Source organism: Rousettus aegyptiacus, unplaced genomic scaffold, assembly GCF_014176215.1.
Source record: "Rousettus aegyptiacus isolate mRouAeg1 unplaced genomic scaffold, mRouAeg1.p scaffold_m13_p_16, whole genome shotgun sequence".
NCBI classification, from domain to species: domain Eukaryota; kingdom Metazoa; phylum Chordata; class Mammalia; order Chiroptera; family Pteropodidae; genus Rousettus; species Rousettus aegyptiacus.
The window spans coordinates 31,324,601-31,350,008 of NW_023416291.1; the positions used below are offsets into that span (position 1 = coordinate 31,324,601).

The following is a 25,408-nucleotide window of genomic DNA, read 5'->3' on the forward strand; positions in this document are numbered from 1 at the left end:
ATGACATTAAATAAAAAGAAAACATCTTCAATAAACTTTAGGAAAAATATAGGTAGTCTATTCCTATATAAGTGGTAAATAACTACAAGTAGTCGTCCCACCTTATTCATGGCTTTACTTTTCACGGTTTCAGTTACCCGCAGTCAACCATGGTCTGAAAATACTAAATGGGAAATTCCAGAAATAAACAATTCATAAGTTTTAAATTGCATACAATTCTGAGTGGTGAGATGAAATCTTGCACTGTTCTGTTCCATCCTGCTTGGGAAGTGAATCATCCCTTTGTTTGGCATATCCACGCTGTATATGCTTTCATTTCCTTAGTGACTTAGTAGGCATCTTGGTTCTCAGATTGACTGTTGAGATATCATGGTGCTTGTGTTCGTCTCCCTTATTTTACTTAATAATGCTACCTTCACATAACTTTTATTGCAGTATATTATTATTATCATTCTATTTTATTATTAGTTATTTTTGTTAATCTCTTATTGTGCCTAATTTATAAATTAAACTTTATCATATGTATGTATAGGAAAAAACACTGTATAATAGGTTTTGGTACTATCCACAGTTGCAGGCATTCACTGGAGGTCTTGGAATTTATGTCCTCCAGATAAGGGGGAACTACTGTGCATGAAATAAGTGATCCATATCTCTAGATAATTTAACCTGCTTTTATTAAAATAATAATAAAAATTATCAAGTTAGACAATCTGAAAAATAAATCTGAAGCTTAATGGGCTCTGTATTGAACTAAAGCATTATTAAGAGACAAAAAAAGATAATCATTTATCTGGGCTAACATTCTGTATACAAGAAACATGTGGATTATGCAATTATCAGAAATTTATTTTAAAAAGTTAACTTCCTAAATAGATGGAATCTTTGTACAATAAAGACCCTCACAGAGATCAAATGACTTTATTCTATTGCCTCCTTGACATTGTCCTGATATTGTGCACAAGTCAAGCTGTAGAGAAAGGGTTTCTGTCCTTGAAGAACATAGTCTGGACTAAGAAAACACTCAGTGAAACAAGAAATACTGTCTCCTTAAACAAACAAACAAACAAACAAACAAAAAACACCACTTGCATTGTTTGTATCATATTATAACCAATAAATAGCACACAGTTTGCTGTAATTTATTCATAATAGATTTAAAATATTAGCCAACTACCATTGTGTTTGTCATAGGAATCAATTTTCAATAGAGTCAAAGATGTTCATTTCATAATAAAATTTTATAAATAAAGTTTTAACAAAAATATAACTAAATTATATATCTGTGTATTGGAATATGATGAAACCATTCAATTAAATTACAAAATTTTAATGACATAGGGAAATGTTCATCATACAACATTAATAGCAAAAAGTAATGAGAAAGTATTCACATTATGAGACCAAATTTATTAGAGGTATTGGAAATAATTATGCCATGCAAGATTTAACATTATGGAAAATATTTTATTAAAATTTAATCAAAACCTCTGAAATTTGCATTCACTGATAGACTTCTTACTGTTGTCATATATGCTTCATATGTGGAAAAATGAAATTGCACATGTAAATTTTGTGTAGAATTGTTCGAAGGGTGTGTGTGTACTTTTCGAGATAAGTATGAAACCAAATTCTACATTGAAAACATCACTCATGCTCTTGTCCTATTTTATCCTATTCTAAATCTAGACTGCGTTGCTTGAGCCATGTGGTGTTTCTCTGAGCACAGAGTAAGGGTTACTTTCTTAGGTTTTTGATGGGCTGGGAGGAAAAGGTCTCGGCATTTGAACATATGAAAATTTGGTGGTTGCAGTGTTGGAGGTGAGTTCAAAGCTGACAAGAGGTTAATGTGCTTAAGCTTTTGTTGCACTCTGTCATTTCTTCCATAACTTGACCAAAGAAGTTTCTGTTTTCTTTCTCAGTAATTATCACTGACATACATCTGGAAGCTCAATCCATGAGAACCTTCCTGTAGTTCTGTAAGTCAAATTCACCTTGCATTGAAGCATTCTTGAACTTTAAAATTTAAATGTAGTAGGGCTGCTAGCCTGATTCCCAGGGGCTCTGATTTGTAGGGACTGCTTTCACTGGAACTAAAAATACAAGCTAACAATGACAGTTCTGATAAAAGAGATGATCTCTAAGTAAAACATCCCACTTCCCACTGTGTGGCCTTTTCCAACAAAGCAAGTCAACTGTAAACTTTAACCACAAATTCAGGCTTATTCCTATCACCATTCTTCAGAAATTTAGAATTTTAGAAATCATTACCACATTGTTTGCCTTCTAGTTCCCTCTATAGTGTCACAAATTCACATTTTTTGGATCAAGTTCTCTGACAGTTTTAGAAAAGTGGCGATATGTGTGTTTACAAAATGTCTACATACAAAATCATAAAGTTCACAATTTCAAATGCATCCATAGACCTCAGTCTAAGAGTTCTTGTTCTAAATACTAGAATACACAAGCAGATTTCTGTAGTAGGGTTTTAGAATAGGGTTACATTATAACTGAGAGCTATTCTGATTTTTAGAGAAAATTCTCTAATTGAATCCTGTTTCCCCATTGATTTACCTTGTAATTTCAGAGATGCATATCTAATTAACTTGTTTTTATGGAAGGACATAATAAAATGATACTTGGACATAAACATCACTGAAACAGTAACTTTCCAATATCTCATTATCAATAAAAAATAAACCCTGAAATTAAAAAGCCTGTTGAGATGCAGGATGAGAAATTGGTTTCAATGAAGAAATTCTCCATAAATTAAAAAAAAAATGAGTTTGCTCATTCTTCACCTTTACTATTCCTAGGAAATCTACTTCACAATATATCTGGATATATATGCCTTTTACAAGTTTTGGAAGGGATCTTTGGCACATGATTTGGCATTACTATTGAATACCTTTCAATGTGAGACAGGAGGAGATTAAATAGAATACTTTGAAAAGTATAGGTATCACTTAGAAAAAAACTTCAGTGGAGCAAGTGCCTTGGGAAGACAGATAAGAGTATCTTTATGACTGAAATTTCTATTCATTAATACACAGAATATGACCAATAAACCAAATGATGATTGAACTGGTGGAGTGAGAAACAATTTTATAACCATGACAAAAATAAGTACAATGATACTGATGAGAGAAGTATGGAAACACAATGTACACGTTGCTTAAATAACCAGTGTTAATATAAAGAAAAGAGCGAAAAGAACATCCTGCTGGATGATGCTATAGATGACTGTGCTGTCCAATGGATTTGGAAATGTTTTCCTTATGTAGATTCTAATCAGGGACTGAGGCAAAACATAACATTTGAGGAGGATCCAAATTTAACAAACGTTTATTGAGTGTCTACGCTATGGTAGACATCAAGTAAGACCAGTGTCCCCTTAGTTTGGTCACAATCTGCTAAGAATAAGTCCAATATAATAGTTGCAGGTGCCTATAAAAAGCAAATGATTACCAATTACTTACCAGCCACTTTGCTTAACACTTTACCTATGAAGTCCAATCTCAGGAGTTGTCCTCTGAACTGTGTTATATTTGAGCAAAGTGGGGAATTGAAATTATTAATAAATGGCCAAAGATCTGTAGCTAGTGCTGGAACTGAGAGTTGATTCCAAAGTCCTGAAAACACCACAACTATTGTATAAGGCCATGAACGAAGCATACACTTAATAGAAGCATTAAAAATCTGTGTGGAGGTATTAGAGGAGAAGTGACATTTAAGTTAGATCTGAAAGAATGAATATGTTTTGGCAATAAAAGAGGAAAAGCATTTAAGTCAGAATAAATGGTACCTATGAAGGAACTGAGTGAAGCAATGCATGGTGGACGAAGCAGCTGAGAGAGCAGGTTCAGCAGAGTGTCAAGACCCACACAGAATAATCAAGCATGACATGGGAAGTTTGGTATGAGCACTGGTAAGTTTTACTTGCAGAAGGCAACACACAGAAGGAATGTGTAAGTTGTCTTCCAGTATTTGAAGGAGATAATTTAGGCAGATCAGAACCTGGACTGATGAATGGAAGTTATAGAAAGGCAGATTTGTTTTTTGGACTGTTCAACAGAATCCTGACTCAATAAGTAGTGTCTTTTGAATGTTTTCAAAGTTTTAAATGTAAGTGCTGAGAGAATTCTCAGAGATTATCTGCTTTAAACTACTCACTACTGTAACAGATGAAGGAAAGAGGTAGACGTTTATATGAAGCACTCACGTTATACTGTAAAACTGGTCATTGCACTGAAGACTTGATGACTGCCATTTTTAATTCCAATTATCCTTTTCATTCATAAACTGGAAAAGTTACATACAAATCTTAATTCTAAGGGTCAATTTTATAGTCAACTTGTTAAACAAACAGAAAGGAAATTTAGTGTTTTTGTTTTTTTTGTTTTGTTTTTTGTTTTCCCAATGGGGGTGTGTGAAACATCAGAAATTTGCATCTATAATATCAAGACACTATCCAGTTTCTTAACCATGAGTTACGCATGATTAAATAGATGTAAATCATATCATTGACTGATCGAAACCTTGAGAAATCTTAGACAAGTAATTTAAATATTGGCTTTTACATGTATTCATCCAAAATTCATTGAGCAATTACTAGATGTGAGATATTAGGCTAGCTATTGATGAATTTACTTCTGTGGGATGACTGTGAGACTGAGGGTTACCTGAGAAACTTGGGGAGGAGAGAGACTCAGCTTAAAGGTTCAAGACACTCTTTTTCAGAGTATTTAAGTATCTTTGCACCTAAAATTGTAACTACAAGGTGACAAGTTGACATATTAGTGACGTTATACCTCCCTTATTATGCTTCATTGAAATAGCTAGTCTGGGAATGGAGGGTAGAGGGTTTCACGACCTATTTTTATTCCAGGATTTGGCTAGGCACCCATGGTCTAGGTCTTCCAAAATAGATATTGGGAAACAGCCTTAATACAGTCCAAACTGCAAAATGAAGCTTGCTCTATAGAAAGAAGAACACAGGCTTTGCTTATTCACAGGCTAATCATAAAAACAGATGCATGTGAATGCAAATTAATTTGCTTTCTCCCATGAATAGAAACCAAATATGAACCTCGTGACTTTCTTCAAATGTTTTTACATGTCTGTGTGTGATGTCGAGCAATTATTCAGTCATGTCACATTCCCACTTCCTGACTTAATCTCCAGCTGCAGGAATTAAGATGAAAAACTTTCCACAAAAGTAATCATTACAAAGTATTTAAGTATCTTTGGAAAAAAGACAGTTTAAAAACAAATCACTATGATTTATTACCATGCCAGTTAAAACTGCAACAAGACTTAAGTCTTGTTAACAATTTGTAGCCTTTATTCAACTGTGATGACACATGACATCATATATTGTCAAAATAGATAAGCCTTATGTAATACAATAAGATTTTGACTTGGCAAATCATTCACATTAAAATAAATTAAAATAAATGATGGTAATCAAAATTTGTTGGTTGAATTAATGTGTCTTCCAGAAAACTTCTAAAGATATTCAACATAGAATTAATCAATTTAAGCCTTTTCATTTTATACTTTTTGCTTAAGGTCAGTTTCTTCTTACAGTGATAAAATACAGTCGCCCCTCAACTTCCAGGATTGTGATGAGCTAAGCTGGAAGAAGTATACTCAGCTACCTCCCTTATGCTTCTGTTCAAGTTTTGGCAAATCATGTTTTCAGATCACAGCTTTAGGGGGGAAAAAAGCAAATCAGTAAATCATTCATGTAATTCTTATTTTGTGTGTGTGTGTGTGTGTGTGTGTGTGTGTGTGTGTGTGTATATATATATATAATTATATATATACACATATATAATTACATATATATACATATATATGTGTGTGTGTATATATATATATAAATAATTAGTTGCTGGTCTGAATACTCATTTGAAATTAAGACTGCCAGTCTAGAAATTTGGAAGATAATCATTACCATAGGTACTATCTTAAAAAAAAAAAATTGACATCTGTAGGAGGAGATACTGATTTTATTCCTTGTTCAAGTTAAATATGGAATAATAGGAATACATCTTATATTCCATATTTTGGAGGGAATTGCTTCTCAAAATGTGTGTTGCTTATTATTATTAAATATATAGACATTTAGTTATTTCAGAAACTAGGTTATTTCATAAAAATATATTTTGTATGCATCTCTCTGAGGAGGCCATTAGAGCTGGTTGTCCATCAGTAAGTTCAGCAGGAACTTCTTTGGATAATTATATTAAACTGATAACTTATTTCTAGAATCTTTTGGGTCAACAAGAAACTCAAATAGTGTTAAATGGGCTGTCATGAATTTGACTTATTAGGGGAGGTGCCATTTGAGTAATACAAAGCTCTTTAAACAGTTAAATTTTCTACTTAGTAAAATATTTACTTATAAATGAAAGACCATTACAAAACTTACAATAATTTTATTTTTTCCAAAACAGGAGATAAAATAAAACACTCATTGAGAGCTGTTTTAAATTTAGCTTAGAAAATTATTGTACTTCCTACCTGAGTTCTGTGGAAGACCTTATCTCACAGCAAATGAAGCAGGAAGAGAGCTAAGCTTCCTCTCGAATGGACAGAATATCCACAACCCACCTAGTACTGAACAGCATTACTAACTTTTGAAATTAAATCTGTAACAAGATTTAAATGCAGAATAAAAAAGCTTTTATAGGATCATATGATATTTAGCTTGTATATATAAAAATGGAAATAACTATTTCAGTAGCAAAACAATAAAGATTTAAGCAAAATTTAAATTATTGTTAGAATGATAATAATGATATTAAAACATTTTCTAATATTAAGGTAATAACAGATCACAGAAACAATTCCAACGTAAAGTTCATTTGCCAATACTGTCTAATGAAAGAGACATATTTAATGCTATAAACTTCAGAGGATGAGAGGTTAGGAATGAAAGAGTACCTTAAAGTGAGGCTTAGGATAACTCCCATTCCCACTTCTCTTTCCAGATATAGTACTGAAATAAAATTCTAAGCATCCTCACTAATGTGGGTAACTTTGAAGAGAAGCAGTCAGAAGAAGTGGCATTATCTTTCCTTTGTTGTGAGTAGAAGGGCAAGACAAAAGGATTTCTAGGGGAGATTCGAATGAAACAGAAATTGAAAATTAAGGACTAATGTCTTCAGATTGAAGTACAGCCTCAAGGTCTTGACACTGAATTATGAGTCAGATCTAAAATCCATTGTATCTGTCCTATTTTCCCACTCCATGAAGAATGGTATGATACTTGCTTCTTCTACCCTAGTGAATCCTAGCAAAAGATATTTTGCAAGAGAGCTGAGCAGAATTCTTTCATCAAAGGTTTCACATTCTTCCAAGGGCTCCCAGCCTCCTTCTTCCAAATAAACAGAAAATTAAACAGAATATAATATCTAACCCTCACACTATAGTTCTGTTTGGCAAATAGGTTTTAGAAAAGTAAAAAGAGAATTAAGAATTCACCTTCATCACATCAAAGTACATAGTAACCTTGACACAAACTCTGCATTATAAAAATGATCAGAACAAAAAATTAAAGGCACAGAGATTATGCAAATAATCTTATGTTAAATAAAGATAAAAGGGGGAGAAGAGAAGAGAGGAAGAGAGGGAGAAGAAAAGGAGAAGGTGAGAGAGAGAAGAAAGTTTGGAAAGAAAAATAACCTAAGGAACAGAAGAAAGTTAACCAAGAACTTCATGTTCAAAAAAGAGTTTATTAAAACATAACCATAAAAAATTTTTTATTAAATGTTTTTAATGTTTTCGTATTAGCTAAGTGTTTATTAAAACACAAAATAAGTGATAAAATTAATAAAAACAAGGATGGTTGTTGAAGAGGTAGGTTAAATTATCAGAGAGCTTATTTCTTCTTTTTACAAGTAAATCAACAGATACTGACTAAAATAAAAGTAAGTGTTTAGCAAATGATTGCACACTTTTAATATTTCAATAACATTTTTCGCAACTTTAGTGAGATTGTTTAGAAAGGTTAAATCTTGTGTTGACACGGCATTTTCCAAAGTACATTTTTTTCTGTTGCTTTTCAATTTTTTGTCCTTAAGTTTCAAATGAGATGAAAAGTTTCACTAAAGAATAGCATGTATAATCTGACCTCATTTTAATTGAAATAATATCTGTTCGTCAACCATTGCTAAATAATGTTTTATAACAAGCACCCTCAATACCACAGCAGGCTACAAGTATCATTCATTTCTCACCCAGGTATCTGTGGTTTTCCTAGATTCAGCAGGACCCAACTCCATGACATCAGTTGGGTTCAAATCTGTACCTCATGGTATCTTCTGGGAGCAGTGAGCACTCTGGAACATATCCTCATGGTAATGGAAGCAGTCAAAGAGAGCAAAACTCATCTGTGCAAGCACATTTGAAGCCTTAGCTCATTTTTCAATTGAGTTATTTTGTTGTTGCTGTTGAGTTGTAAGAGGTCTTTGTATGTTCTATATACAAGACACTAATGAGATATGTGAATAGCAAATGTTTTCTCTCATTATGTGACTTATTTTCTCATTTTCTTATGGTGCCCTTGAAGCACAACATTGTTTAATTCTGATAATGTCCTGTTTATCTATTTTTTCTTTTGTCACCTGTGCTTTTGGTGTCATATCTGAGAAACAGTTCCCTAAACTAAGTTCATCAGGATTTTCTCCTATAAGTCTTTTTAAGAATTCATAGTTTTATCTTTTACATTTTGATCTTGATTCATTTTGAGTTAATTTTTGTATATGGTGTGAAGAAAGTGTCCAAATTTATTCTTTTGTATGTGGATATCCAGTTGTCCTAGTATAATTTGTTGAACAATTTCGCCACTGAATTCTCTCAGTTCTCTTATCAAAATCAGTTGAACATAAATGCAAGGGTTTATTTTTGGACTTTTAATTTTATTCCATTTCTCTGTATGTCTAATCTTATTAACTTCACCACACTATTTCCAGAGCTTTGTAGTAAATGTTGACACTGGAAATTGTGAGTCTTCTAACTTCGTAGTTCTTTTTCAAGATTTTTTGGCTATTTTGGGTCCCTTGCATTTCCATATGAATTTTAAAATCAGCTTTTAAATTTCTGCAGAAAAAAGCCAGCTGCAATGGCATGTATGTATTTTTAAGTGATAAAAGTTATTAATCTTAAAAGATATGCTTTTACAAAAATACTAAATTTCTTCCTTAAATTTTATACTGATTTATACTGAATAAGATTTACTGTAATGGCTTAGCAGTTATGAAAGAAATTGGATTTAGTGTAGGGCTGTGTAAATGCTGAGGCAGAACACAAAAATATAATTAATTACTTAATAGACATGAGAGGAAATGATTAAATAGGTAAGGGTAAGAACAGTGCCTCAAAAAGAGCACATAGCATGTGCTATCACAGAGATGTGCGGGAATAGTGTGTTGATGTTTTCAGGAAACTGTGAGTGTTCACTAGCACTCTATGTTATGTCTGATGATGCAAAATGAATCAAGAGGTAAATGATGAAGAGATAATGAGTCATTACTGATATGTCTATATGTTCATATGTAAAGACTTTTAAATTCTGCCTAAAACATTTTTATCATCCTTATGTATTATTCTTATTTTGGATACTTATTTAATAATGTCATCACGATTTAATAATAAGTATCCAAAATATGAATAATACATCAGTGGATTAGTAAATCTCTTTAACTTTAAAAGTAACTGATACATGAGATAGGGTTGGTAGGGAAATCATCAACTGGAAAATCAAACATTCAGTTTCAAAACATCGTTAAAGAAAAAGAATAATTGTATCACATCACAAGGAATAGATATTTTTGTCATGTTGGCAGATGCCCAACATAACCGTTGGAGTGAACTGATTAAAACTAAAAAGTACCCAGCTCTCATCGACTAACACCTTCATTTTACAGATTAGGTAGCTGAAGTTCAGAGATATTTTGGAATTCCAGGGTTCCTGATGTCATATTCAGTGCTGTGTACATATACACACATACACACACATTTATTTAAATCATTAACTTCATTAGACTGGGAGTCTAATGAGAAATCAAAATGAAGACCAATAATTATAATACATTATGACCATGTTTATAATTGAAATGTATTTCTGGGAGCATAGGAGAAATGGTGCCTAAGGCTTCCAGTGGGAATAAGGAAGAAAAGCTTCAGTGAGGAGTGAGTGGCATTTGAGCTGAGATCTGAGAGAAAGTTACAGAGTAGGCACATGTAGGAACAGTGCTCCAAAGAGAACACAGCATGTGAGAGCACAGAGATGTAAGAGAATATTGGTATTTTTGGGAAACCGCAAGAATCACGAGAGCTGTATATTGGAATTGATGGTGCAAAATGAGCAGAAACAAGATTATAATCTTTGTATGGACTTTGAATGCCATGCAAAGAATTAAAACTTAATCTTGTGGCATTCCATTGTAAAATTTCCACCCAACTGACATCATTGGATTTGTTTGAAAAACCATTCTGTTAGTATTGTGGAGGATCAGAGCGTAGTGAGAATAGAGGCAGGAAGACTGGAAAAAGATGATTGCAGTATAATAGGAACGAGACATGAAGGTCTAAATCAGGGCAGCTAGAGCTGCAGAAATGGAGCGGTTGACACAGTTCAAGTGAAACTGAAAAAGGCAAAGTCAGTGGGACTTGCTGGTTAAATAAACATGAAGCATGAAATTTCCTTCAATTAAGGTATAAAGCAAATGATTATATTTTTAATTTTCCTACTCCTTCTTATGAATGTAAAGGATAGTGATATATATAAGCTTTAAATGAATTTATAATAACTAACTAAAATAGATTAAAGTATTACGATTCTTTCGGAGATAAGGGAATTACATGATATTAAGTGTATTACATTAAGTGATAATTAGACTTATATTTTCTGCCTTTCCTTAAACCCAATCACAGGTATAAGTAAATGTACCTGGAGTGAGTAATGCTTTCATATGCTTTATTACTTTGTTATTTGAACATTTTCAAAGAGCATATGATGAAATCAGATGAGGAAGGGAATGAGATGTAGAAATGAAAAATGTAGACATGAAAACCTATCTTATGCCAATTAAGCTTGCTGTTCTATTTTAATAAAATCTCTAGGCAAAACTGCCCATCTCTCAAGGAGAAAGGCACATGTCACAGGTACAAAACAGTTTGTAGTCAATACATTTTATATTTTTCTGAATTCTGAGAAATTATAGCATCAGTACGTTAACAAGTTTATTTTATTTGTTTGTTTGTTTGTTTGTTTGTTTTATTTAGTAAAATGCAAGAGAGCTATAAGTGAGTTAGTATTATGCAGTTAGGCCTCATAGCCTTCCTATTCTCTGACTGGCATCAGTGTGTGGGACTGCTTTTATAGACTAATTTCTTTTGGCTTTCAACATTTTGTAAGTAAACAAAAAAATAAATATAAAAAAAATAAAAGGGGAAGAAGGTGTTCCATTCAATGCTTGGAAATGCTGGTTTAAACAGTTACACTGGTCATTTACTGTAAGATTTAATCGTCTTTATTATGCAAATGAGAGTTGCAAATTGCTAAGAGGAAGATATATTGGGAGCAGAGTTCAGCTGTATCTAGTAGGCCTTATATGGCTGGGACAAAACTATGAAAAGGTAAGCCAATGACACAGAACATGAATGTTCATTTTATTTTTTTGTCATGTGATCTGGCACAGGGTAGGACTGCCAGGTGGAAAAGTATGGGGAAAAGGTATAGCTTAGAAGAGGTGTCTGAAGACAGTATGGCTCTGGGCCCTAGATGTCCCAGGTAAGTTGAAAGTTGGAGATAAGATAACAGCTCTGAACATAAATCTACACCTGAAATTGAGGATCCACACGTTGACATTATGCATAATACATTAATCTATATGCCAAAGCAATTTATGCTCACCCCATTTAGTATTTGCCACTGAAAATGAAGACATGAGTGGAAAGTTACAGGGTTTTTTTTTTTTCCAGTTTTATACTACCATATGATGTATCATTAAGCATTTTATAAATCACACTACAACATTCAAGTCATTTGCAGTTTAATTTACGAGAAATCAGTATTAAGATCAGTGAAAAAAAAAGAATTATTGAGAGGCAGGTAAGCTTCAACAGAAATTTTCACTTTTCTACCTATCTTTTAAATTGACATCAGCTTTTGTATAATGAAAATTTATAGTAACGCGGAACTTTATTGGTTTCATTTTCTTGGCGCTCAAGAGACAAATCTTGCACAGACACTCACTTTCTCCCCAGAATAGCCACATTCTTTTATTTGGTGATTCAATACATTTTTAATTCAAATAGTCACCACATAACCTAGGCACAATATTAAACATTTTACAAGCACGGTATTTTACTGGTTTTCTTTTTAATTGCCAAAGAGTACAATACGTGAATTGGTTAAAGGATATACTTCTGTACATAAAAATATCCATGTATTTATACAAGTGTGTGGAACAGAGTTTCCAGATAATAAAACCAGAACATCACAATAAATAGGATGTGTTCCTACAGGACAGCAGAACGCACTTTGTCAGGAAGCTGTCAAGTCTCTTTTTTCAAGGTGCTTCATGTTCTTCTGAGCTAGGCTCACATTTCCCAAAACAAGGAGTAGGCGTTAGTAATGACTGGATCTGAATGCCTATTTTCATGCCACTTTTTATTTGCATCTCCAACAATAGGAGTAAAGAATATGATAATTTATTTCTTTTCAAAAAGTCTTTGTAACTTACCAATTCTATTGATTTCCCACTTCAGTATTTTAAAATGCAGATTAATCTAAGCTCTAGCACCATACAAGAATGAAATACATGTGTTTTTGTCAGAGCAACAATATTTTATATCATCTTTGTTCCTCTGGCTATAACAATTCTGTTTAGAAAAATTTACCAAGCTAAAAATAGTTGATCTAGGTTGTCATAAAAAAGAATATTAAATACCTTTGGTAAAAATAGATATATTTAACAAGATTAGAAAAGCAAACAGTTATAATGCCAAAAGGAGAATATAAAAATGTACACAATGAAACAAATAAATCAACTTATAGATAAAGTGAGGATAAGACCACTCTTCTTTTCAGGTTTGTCTCTTCCAAACCATGAATGTAGTTCTCTTCTTCTAAATGGTAGAAATTTTAATAAGAAATATGGAAAATCCAGTCTTTCCTATCAGTGTGACACAAGTTTGATTTAGCAACATAGTTCCTTTTCAAAAACCAAGTTTGTAGAACATAGAACACTCTGGTTTACATATGCAAATATACGGAAAAAATTCCAGATTTCTGTGATTTTAGGCCCAGAACATGGAGCTTGAGAGTTAAGCAAGGCAATAGAATCAGTTGCTCGCTTGCGCAGTTGTTTTCCTGTACTGAATTAACCTAAGTCATATCAAGACAACTGAAATATAGAACACAGCTAGCTGAGTAAGTACATGGTAACTCTGTAACTAGCAAGTGATCTACAACATTTAATATTTTTTCCATGATCGGAGACCTTTCTCCTGTCATTTGGGCCTCCTCTTGAGAGAACTGTTGCACAACTCCTAATTCCGGTTGGTGTCTCCTCTTTTAGAACACGCTGTAAATCTTGGAGGATGAAAGGTCCCTGAAGCAAACAACTGAGATTATGGATGGAGATAATGCGGAAGTGCTATCACAGAGCCAGCCGCTGAGCTCCGCTGTCTGGGAGAAGGCCACGTGGGGCAAGGTGGTTATCCTCCCGCGTTCCCTCTGCACACACAGTCACACTCCTCGTGGTGCTCGAGGGCCACGTCAGTGAGAGATTTGTGCAACCCCCTGACACCAACCTTTGGTCTCAACTGAAGGACCTAGATGGAAACAATGTAAATCACCTTTAAAAATAACCAATGTCTATAATGAATGATTTCATAGACAAGTAGAATTTCAGATAACAAATTTGGAACTCGACAAAGACTTATAAATTTTAATTTTTTTTCTAGCCAAGGCGTTAGGAATACATCCCCTTTGTCCCTTAAAAAATTGTAAATGATCATTATTTCATGAAGGAAAGGATATTTTAATAACAATTTGGGAGGGTGCTGCCTCACAATAAAGAACAGTCTAAATTGAAAGACTCACTACATACTCTTTCTTTTACTCATCTAACGATACCAGAGAGAATTCCACCTTGATTAAGTATTTTGGAACTGCTACTGCACTATTAATTTTCTTATTTGTTAGTTTCTTTCACTCGTTCACTTATTCACACATTTAACAAATATTTATACTTGAAGGAATACACGCAAGTACTGAGATACTGTGAAAAGAAACATGATCACTCTGCAGCTGAGTTTGCTCAATTATGCTACTCATTAATTTTCTTGGCTACACTTCAAGTCCTCTATAAACTTGATGAGATGGATTAGATGTACTTCATAGACATCAGCCTCCGTCACAGCTAACTTTCTGCAGCTGGATCCTACTGTGCAGTATACGGAGGTTTGGCAATAAAAACAATAATGCCTCTATTTAATGAAGTTATTTGCAGTTTGGAAAGCTGAGGTTTTTAATAAAATATAGAGTAAAATAGACCCTGATACTAAACACACTTCCTTTTTAACACTGTACAAAAGGATATAGCCATGTATTCTATAAAAGATTATCTGTTTACTGGATTAGAACTACCTATTCACTGTGTATTATATTTTATTACTTATAATAGAAATAAAGTTTTAGAAATTGTCTGTTTGGATTATAAACAAAGACTAGAGCATATAAAACATGAAGCTGTCTAGCTTCTCTGCTTCCTGGGTATGACATAGATTACATCATAAAGCAACTTCTAAAAGTTCCTGAAAATTTTCATTAATCCAAAAAGGCACAAACAAGTCTTATGACTGTTCTACTTGAAAATTAAAGAAAAAAAAATAGAGCATGTATACCTCATTTGGAGAATGTGGTCATATCAAATGTTAATTAGCTAATTTTTTTGAATGCTTATGGGTGCCAATCACTATGGTAACATTTTTACATACTTTAATTCACAATTCTATGAAGTAATTTATAATTACTATTATATTTCATAATTCTAGATAAAAATTACTTTAAAATATATTATTTTAATGTGAAACAGTTCAAGGACTATTGAATATTATTTTTATGAGTCAGTACTGACTGAAAGCTTTTGCACAACTAAAGGTGACATCAAAATTAACCACTAAGATACTGGTACTATATTTTATATCACACTCTTGTTACAAGCTGTTTCTGGAACCAGCATAAGGGGATAGATAAATTGCAATATTGACATAGCCAATGTCTTAAATTCCTATGTCCACTTGTATACATTTTCACAGTTGGCAGGGGAAACAAAATACTGGAAAAGGTAGAGGTTAGAGAAGCCACCGTATGCATAGTGGGTCATGCCAGACTACAATCCTACAATCCTTCATTTCTGTAGCAGTGCTTATGTCAAGATGCATAAACCAACTAAAAGGCCTCTTCTCATCCCCAGTCCTTGTCCAATGATGTTCATGGAGATTTACAAATACCAGAAGGATCTCTTATGTTCTTGTGATGTTAAAGTCTCATAAAAGAACTTCTATTGTGTGGCAGTGAAGGCATAATTACTGTTTTCTTAATTGTTCGAAAGTTTTAATTTTGGAAGAGAAATATAGCTTTGGAAAATGACCAGCAGGTCTTGGATAATATTAAAGATGATAAATTGGCTTTCGGGACATAGTTTATGACACCAAAAAAGAAACTAGGCAAAAGTATATCTCATGAAATTTTGAGGGAGAGGTTAAAACTAAAATTACAAATCCATTAGAAAATAATCCCAGGAAAAGCTAAAACCAGACACTGTGGAAATAATAGATAAGGTAAAGAAAGAATCATCAGGGAATAGATGCACATGGACCATTGGCCAAAGTGTGAAAAGTGCCCTTAAAATTTTGGGTGCCATAGAACCTTGGAAGATGGGACTCATTACTGCAATAAGTCAATTGAATGGTATACTTTTTCTCTCCAAGGAAACTGATCTATGTAAGAAGAATAAGACTATACTTTGTTATGAAAATATGAAATTAAATATATGAAGATATAAGGTGAAAATCATTAGGCTGATTAAGAATACAAATATGATTCTGTTGTCAGCATATTCTATAGATCTTTTCATCAGATAGAGATGAAACTAACTCTGGGCAAAATTCATTAAATCTTTACCGATCATTTGCCATAACTGAAGAATAATGCTAGGCACAGTGGGGAAAATAAAGATAAGTGAGAGCATAGCTAGTAAGACCTTGTTCTAACTGTTTTATAAATATCATTCCTTGAATGCTCACTTTGGAAGTTCATTTTACAAGTGAAGAAATGGAGGCAAGGGGGACTAAGTAATTTGCTTGAAGTCCTATAGCTTACAAAGGTCAGATTCAAACACAGTATGTGTGGCTTTGGAGTCTGCTCTGAAGCACTGCACTCTCACATGATCTTTGTTCTTCCTTAGTTCTCAATTTGGTAGAAACAAATAAAAGTAAATGATAATTATGAAATAGTAAAAGTTCTCCAATAGAAATGTCTGTAAGTTTCTACACAGTTATGCTGGGATCAGCAGGAAACTAACAAGTGTTTTAGGAGGAGGTAATATCTAAGTTCATATATATGTAAAGTTCCTGTCTTGCTTTTCTGAAAACTCCTATTTGAGAGATTGCAAAATTTGTAAAGAAATATGTATATTTTTTGGCTAAAGTGGTTTCTAATAAATAATATCTGGTGATTGTTACAAAAGCAGTACGAATATCTTAGTAATATGATAATATTATATGAAACCATTATAAAAACAATATCATTCTTATATTTTATGAGACTTTTCATTTTTTAAACTTATTTTTGATATTACAGTTGAACTAAGTGCAGTAAAAATGCTAGAGAAAACCAAAAGAGAAAATAATTCAGGTATATTTGTAGTAATGCAATGAATGGATAATCAACTTACTATTTAGGGAAGATGGTATAATAGAGATAGATGAAGGAGAGAAAAATTAGAATTAAGTTCTGTCTTTGCTTTTGCTTTTTCTGTGAGATGAAATAATCTTCAAACTGAAAATGAGCAAATTACTCATCAAAAAGAATCAAAGCCCAAGATAGGCTTCATTTTAAATGAGCTAAATGTCTACACCTCCAGATTAAAGGTATTCAATGACTTAATGCTTTACGTACTATTTCAAGTCATGTTTAAAAATAATTGAATTTATTTAAGAGTAGTACTAGACTAAGAACTTATTTTCCATTGATAGGACTGCGAAAAATTCAGGCCTCAGCAATTATGAATTATGCAAAAAAACACTTTTTTCATAAGCTAATTTGATCATTAACAAAAAAGACAATCACAGAAAAACTAATGATTTTCACAAAGATTACTTCTTGATTTATGAATGCTACATGATGCTCTTGGAAAGAAGGTAGAATAGAATTGGGGATATTCCAGTACTAACAAAAATGTGTAGTGTATAAGTTCTAAGGTTCCCAAGGCTCAGAAAAACAATAATTACTGATGTGTAATATTCTGTTTTCCTTAATTCCATAGAATAAAGAAAAAAAAAAAAAGGTTGCAGAATCTATAAAAAGGCTTAAAATGTTATTTAGGGTAATATAAATAATAGGAATATTGGTATAATTATGAATATGTCCTCTTGGGATTTATGTGCCCACATTGCCCCAAATGGAAAAATAAATATCAAAGATTTCTTTTCTCCAGAATATATAATAATTTATTTTCAACTTTGTCTTTAAAATATTTTGCCTTCAGATTTTGAAAAGTTGAAAAGTTTCACCCATGTTTTTACCCTACAAAGAAACACATTTCCTTTTTTTATGTGAGAGATAAATTCACTGACCACCTATGATGTACTATTGGAGTAGATAAGCTTTCAAAATCCTTAGTGTCTGGGCTTTTAATTAAAGATCCTAATTTAAAAGATGAAAACATGAACTATTTGTAAAACTTTTTTTCACAAGTGCTACATCTCTCTTCCAAACAAAAATGCATTTTAGATATACCATTTTGTTATTTTTTAAGACACAAAACACCCAAAGGACCCCCCAAAGAAAATCATATACCTACCTCATGATATTTTTTAGTAACTTTGCTTGGGACACATTGACATTCATTGCAGTTGTGGAGACAACAGGCACAGTTTCCACCACAGCGTTTAACCAGGAGACAACCTGGCCAGAAAATGGTATCGGTTCTCTTTAGTTCTTCCCTTACAGACACCGAGAAGTTACGAGGTGTGCAGCTGTATAATCTTACCTCCTCTTTTAGAAGGTTCAGATCCACTACTATATGGCATAAAAGAAAGCAAAGAGAAATAGATGTTCATGCTTTGAGCCTGAATGTATTTTATTAAACTCTTTTCGTAAAGAAATTTATTTCATGAACAATAACCCTAACAATATCCCTTCTTATTTTAATCAGGTTTGGGGGCTTCACAGAGCGAGCGCAAATTGGACTTTATTTTATGGTAAACAAAGCTCCATTATGACTTAGTGACCAATAGAGATGCCATTGTGCAATACTAAGAACAGAGCCAACAAAACAGTTGAGAGCTATAAATAGGAAACTTTATAGAGGAAAAAGAGGGCTACACCTTTTAACCTTAGTAACAAAGTCAACAAGGAGAGCATTGGAGGGAAGAATAGAATGTAAAATGCTGAATGCTTTGATTAAAAAATAAATGTATTTTTTAAAAGGATTACGAGCTCATGCAATTAATGAAGAAGAACTTACAGAAACTTGTCGACAGAACTTGCTACAATCCTTCTGGCTATAAGAATCATAAAATGTAAAAAGGAAATGAAGAAAATTGATTTTTGAAGACAGCTGAGTGGACCATGAAGTGAAAAAACATGACACATTTTAAAAGAGCAGAAGTCATTGGAAAGCACGGCTTCTGGTGCATTAAGAAATTTCTGGCCTTTGAAATTTGGTTTAACTCAGATTTCTATTCTTCCTCTAAAGGATGGAAGAAATGTCTAATTTATAACCATTGTCTCTGTTCTTTTAACAACTTGGTTAACTATGTTGTGCTTTATTCTTTAAAAGAATACCTACTTGTGAAGACCAAACAAAATATCCTTTCATCAGATTGTTACAGTAAATTCTCAAAGAACTATTACTTTTAACTACAAAATAATACCACCTCAGTTAAATTATATCCAAGTAACATATAATGTTTATATGAATTTATATATAACATATAAATAGTAGTTTATTATTATCAGGATAAATTCTCTAATACAATTTTAATTTCTGCTTTATAGCTTTGCCTTTTTCCCCCTAGAAATATTTAAATAAAAACAATTCCAATAAAAGAGTTTTGGATAATTCATCACAGCTTTTTCTATCAAAAATAAAGCTTTTATTAAAATTTAGGAAAAGTTTCCACAATATAATAACACTAATTAAATAACTTTTCACTAATATTGGAAACATAAACAAGAATTGAAAGAAAAGAAACAATATTTTCTGGTTAAAGATTGTTTCAAATAATAATCATCACCATGTAATCCAGTTTTAAAAATTAAGTGCCATATTTTAAATAATTTTAAAATGATGAAGTAATTAAGAATCAAATTTTTTTTGTGGTTACATTATATTGTATATATGATTGAGTTTTTCCAAAATGTCAAAGAGAACTAATATATTTTAAAGAAATATATTATAAATTATGCGTATGTAGTCATAAATTATAAGCACATGTAAACTCTATGGTTGACTAAAACCTTGGTCAAGTTTAGGAAAACACCAAAAATATGCTAATTCTATATGTTCATTTCAACTTCTTTTTCAGCTAAAAAATTATTTTTCCAGCTCAATAGAAAAATCACTATTTTGAATAAAGATTTTCTTTTCATCTGAAAACTGATCCTGTGAAAGTAAAGCTTTTAAATAATTAAGGAGAAATGAGTTCATTTTTTTGAGTACTCTAAAAGACCAATTTATCTCTAATAAAATTAATGAGATAAATAGGTTATATAACGTCACATATTTTACCTGATTTCATTTTGCTGGACTAATACGATATGTAAGTGCTGCTCTTTCATTGTTAAAGCTATACATGAGCTCATTTGAGTCTTTTTTCCAGAAAAAAAGACTATCTGGGTAAGGAGGGAGAAAACCTAAAACACGCACATACATACAAAAGCCAGTTGCCAAAATTTGCAATGCTTATTTAACATTGATACTCCCTTAGAATGTGAATGAAGCTCTTAACTTTTAAAGGATATTCATCTACCACAAATAATTTTAAACACACTATTTCATGAAACTAGAAAATCAGACTGTATATATTCACTTTAAATTGTTTACTTAACCACAATAAAAGGTTAGATAGATTTCCCAAGTGGACTAAGTTATGATACCTGTTACAATGTGAAAATTTAAACACACTTTCAACTTAGCTTCCACTCATTTATCATGTTTGACACAAAAGTCAAAAGCCCTATTTTAAGTACTAGTTAAGCCTGACTTAGAAAATATGTGTTGTTGTTATTTTTTTTCTGTTGTAGCAAGGTATGAATGAAAACCCAGAACCAGAGGAAGAAGGGGGGGGGGGGGAACAAAACAGAAAAGCATTAATGCACTCCACTGGGCTATAAAAATACAATAAAGATTAAATATTTGGCATATCTTATTTGCAAGTTATACTTCTTACTTCAAATTTATAAGTCTTGTGATTATAAGTTGGAGTCACAAATTCTCTAATCATTGTGCAGGACTTTTAGGTAAAAAAAAAAAAAAAAAAAGTGAGAAAGATTATACTCCAACGCAAACATTTTTTAAGGACTGAACTATAATATTATGAAAGTTTCCCTCTGCAGAATATTTGTAAAGTAAAACTGAGCCTTCAGATTCCTTATTTCCTTTTTCATAACCACCTCCTAAGACAACACATACATCAATTTGTCTTTCTAAAGAATGAACATTTTGAGCATGTCACTAAAGTTGTTATTTCTAATACAAATTTTCATCTTTAGATTAAAAAATATTGCAAATTTTACTACAATGGATAATACTTGAAAAAAAATGTGGTCACATTTTACTTAGTTGTTCATTCCTTTGAGATATTCGGCTCAAGAATATTCTGTTACTGTAGTGCAATCTGAGGGTGGTCTTTCCAAGATAAATGTGGTAACACTGTGATATGTTTATTCTGTGGGAAATCTATTTTGGTGTCTAATTAGGAGCATTTAAACGTTTTATTCCTCGTTCCTTTGTAGAGAGACTCCTGGGAGGAAAGTTGGTTTTGTCTATATAGATGATATCCCACACCTGCATTTTAGTTTATGTAAAGTTTCAAAAATATACACTGCTTTTCTCACACTTACTGTATGCTTAAAAAGTTAATAGTTTTGGCAAATTGCAAAGGTCTTCAATTTGGAAAGTGCTAAAGGAATATTTGAAAGATTTGGTTCAGGGCTGGGCGCTTTTAACTGAACACTAGCTGAGGGCCAAATCTTCATTGAGCACCATGAGGAGAGGTACAGGCATAAAGACAAGGCTAGGAGGTAGATTTTTAGGCTCAAATCCTGGGTTTGACTGTCAAAAAAACTAGAGCTGAGCTTAGAATCTGGTTTACTCCCTCTGCTTTTTACAGATCAACATGATAATTTACTTTGAATTTGCTAACAAAGGCTTTATTCATGGTGTTTTAGCTAGCTTTGCAGATCTTCATTTTCCTGTTCCTAAGTGGGAGGAAAGGGAAGTATTGTTCATAAGTTATTCATCAAGTTATTCATCAAGATCAAATCTTATAAATATGTAACAGCTTTCAGCATCTGGACAATATTCGGTTGCTCATGTACTTGAACACAGCTTTCAGATACTGCTGAAAGGAAACCACGTCTGTTGGCATAGCAAAACACCATGGTTGGGCAAGTCTGAGCATAACCTGCTGAGATTAAAGCTCCTCATCCAGAAGGGCTGCAGCTCTTAGCAGGAACGGGCAGGAATCGCAGGAATCAGGTTTCTTCCTGACAAGACTTAGAAGAACCAGTCTGGTGCGATCTGCCCTTGTAAATTGCTCAAATTAACTGAACATTGTTCCATCTATTTAAATTTTATGGACTGTCATTCCATTCTCTAAAGTGATGCCGGGTAGACTTCAATGTTTCTGGCAGACAGAAACAGATTTTTTTGAGTTCATTATACTTATCCAGTTATTTCTATGACATTTTCATGTGTATCTGCGATGGACGATTTCTAATTCTAAGGTTACTAGGAAATTTGCTAACCTAACACGAAACCCAGTCAACATTATTTCCAATTTCTTGACCACGTGGAATTAAGTTTAATCAACATTTTCACTCTTGATGGGAGATATGCTCTTATGGTCAAAAGTGATCATTTAAGAAACAAATTAACATAGAGAAAAATTATCATGGTGTGGTTTCCATTGGTCATTATTTTCCAGCTAGGAATCCTATTATGGAAACTGCTAGTTCTATTTCATAGTGAGCCATTGACATTTTTCATATTATTTAGAAAAGTTTCTGGGCTTTGGAAATGGAATTGATATAATCCTGATCCTTGAGGACATAGTAGATAATGATTTTGATGAAGGTTCCCCTTTTCTAGCGTCGAACTTGGTTTAGCAATTATGATAATCTCTCTTGAATCTCTAAATCAAAATACCCTCAGTATTAGGTTGAATAAGCAATGGTTCTTGAGAAATGTAATAAAGGATTTCATCAAAATGATATTTCTGAATTAAAGAAATGACAAGAATTTTCAGCAAAAGTATTCCTTTTAATTTTGCAAACATACCGCTATAACTAAGTGCCTCCTTATGTGTACTTCTATACAACATATAAATATGCTCAAATGTTAAGAAAATGGGTTAGTTAAATATATTTCTGAAGAATTTAAAACTCATTAGAATCTATAGCAGAATAATCTGAAACATTAGCTGCTAAGACAATTAAATGAGGTGCTAACCTGAAGAGAGAGCTTACCTCTGGATTTTCTTCCAAAAACAAAAGCCTTGCCAAGAAGTTGCCAAGTTGGCCTGTATAGATCTTCTAAGTCCAACTGCCACCTATCTGGTTCAAGATACCGAATAAGGTCTTCCAAGGTACTAAAGGCAGCGACAGCGTTATTAAGCAGGTCCAGTGGCAAAGCTGAGGGGGGTAACACGGAAGGACTCACAGCTTCTGTGAACTGCTGAAAGTAAAAGGAATCCTATGTTAACTGTTTTAAAAATGACAATGTATTCCTCTTGGACTCATGCATGAAGTTAGACTAAAGCTATAAACATGTGGAAAGTGAAATTGTATTCAACTCCGATTAAAAATAATTACTTTATAAAGACTTCATATAGATGAACTCTGACAGATTTTCTGTGCAAGCAATGAGAAAGACATTAACTTTCATACCAAAAGTCAGAGTAGATGTGGATATCTGTTGCTGAAAAAACAAAAAAACAAACAAAAAACTGTCTCCATGGTTCAATTTCAAACTTACAAAGAAAACTATAATACGGTTTAGCATATTTTTGTTTCTTAGTTTTCCACTTTTCATTTTCCTCAGTTTTGGAAATCACTAGGCAGTTATGCAATGTCAGATGAATTAAAATTTTAATATAAAATGTAGATAAAAAGCCTTTGACATTGGAGAACTTGTTAATCAAGATAGAAAACTCCCAAACAATAACACATAACTAAGAAATTGGCCTACAATTGTATTTAATAAACAGGATTAAAAGATAGGCAACAGGAGAACACTTTGGTAAACTACCTAACTGTCACAGGATTAGTACTCAGAGTATACAAAAAAAAAGACAGACAATTCGATAGAAAATGGGCAAATTCCGGACAAGAAGTGTGAATGGTCAAAAGACATATAAAAACATGTAAAAATTCATTAGTAATGAGAGAGGTGCAAAACAAAGTGAGGTATTTCACATACAAAAAAGGAGATACAATTTCATATACATGAGATTGGCAAGCATTTAAAAGAAAGGATTGCCAAGGATGAGGGTGAATTGGAATTTCTTGCTCTGCCTGCAGAAGTGAGTGTTAACTGTTGCGACCACTTTAGTTTAAACAGGATACTAGAGTAGAAGATTTATATGTTGAATGTCTCTGTAATTCGCTTTCAAGGTTTGTTTGTGCACATTGGAACATAAGCAGTTACATCCATCATAGTGTTGTTGGAAATAGAGAATTATTGAAAACAACCTAAATGCCCATACATAGAGCAATGGATTAAAATACATCATTTTAAATGGCAAGCAACAAAATGAGACCATAATTTCAGTAGAGGTTCAATAAGAACCACCCCAATTTATAAAGTAGACTAAGGGTAGGGAATGGTAGGTCAGAACTGATATCAAAATAGGCAAAATAAATAAATGAACAAATGCTCAACTGAGTTTATTATTATTATTACTATTATTATTTTTAGAGGAGAGAAAGAATATGAAATAAAGCATATTATGTTGATTGATGTTCATTATCATTGTATTTTATAATAACAAACAATTGGGAAAGAATCTAAATTTACAGTAGTTGGAATAGTTAATTACACTGTACTCATAAACTGCAATAGTGTACAGCCATTAGAAATGAGGTCCTCTAGGAATCTGTATTAACAAAAGAAATTCTATGTAGTAAATGACTAAAAAAAGCTATAAAAATGTAGTGTAAACATACCATGATTTCAACATACATAAATTGAAACAAACAAAAAATCAATAGTGCCTAACATCTCAGGAGGGTTTATAATTTAAGGGAGAATGGATGATTTTAATTTTCTTCCTTATACATATCCATGTTTTCAACATTTTTTATTATAAATATTGATTCCTTTTGGAAGTGAGGTAAAAATAATAACATTTGTGATAATAATAATAATAAAAAAACTATTATATCAGCTCTTCCTTTTCATCCTCATTGCATCCTGGGATAGATATGGAAAACCATGTACTATGTATAGCAGCCTCTAAGTTTGTCTCCTTGCCTTTAATCTTTCCTTATTCCTTTTATTCTATGCCACATAACCCTGGGTTAATCTACCTAAAATAAGTTATCACTGATCATGGGATGAATTTGGACAAATGCCTATAGTGATTTCTCATCTGGAGGATGAAATTCAAATTCCTTACCCTGCACTCAGGAGCCTTACAACCTGACCTTTGCTGCCCTTTCCCAACTAATCCTCTACTCATCAAAGACATGCACATTTTGTTCCAATCAATCTAGTCTCTTCACTAACTACTGCACATGTCATATTCATCTCAGACCTTGTACTTCTATCCATGCTAAATGCTGCTCCCCTTCTCCCATATGCAAAACTCTCGCTCCTGTGATCCACATAATAAATCTCTACCATTTCTTGAAACAATTCATCCATGAAATCTTACT

At 32.6% G+C, this 25,408-nt stretch overlaps 1 protein-coding gene across 6 annotated transcripts in view; it reads right to left on the reverse strand.

Annotated features, from left to right (window-relative positions):
- Positions 1–12,048: 12,048 nt before the first annotated feature.
- Positions 12,049–25,408, reverse strand: part of PDGFC (platelet derived growth factor C) — a 163,082-nt gene continuing 149,722 nt past the window's right edge. For 3 of the 6 annotated variants that reach the window (XM_016138670.2, XM_016138669.2, XM_036233655.1), the window contains 3 exons: positions 23,000–23,207; positions 18,108–18,325; positions 12,049–13,851 (listed from right to left, as the gene is read on the reverse strand). In XM_016138670.2, coding sequence (XP_015994156.1) covers positions 13,735–13,851; positions 18,108–18,325; positions 23,000–23,207 — 543 coding nt within the window. In that variant the 3' untranslated portion in view covers positions 12,049–13,734. The remainder of the gene's footprint in view (positions 13,852–18,107; positions 18,326–22,999; positions 23,208–25,408) is intronic. The other 3 variants (XM_016138672.2, XM_016138671.2, XM_036233656.1) reach the window with 3 other exon arrangements.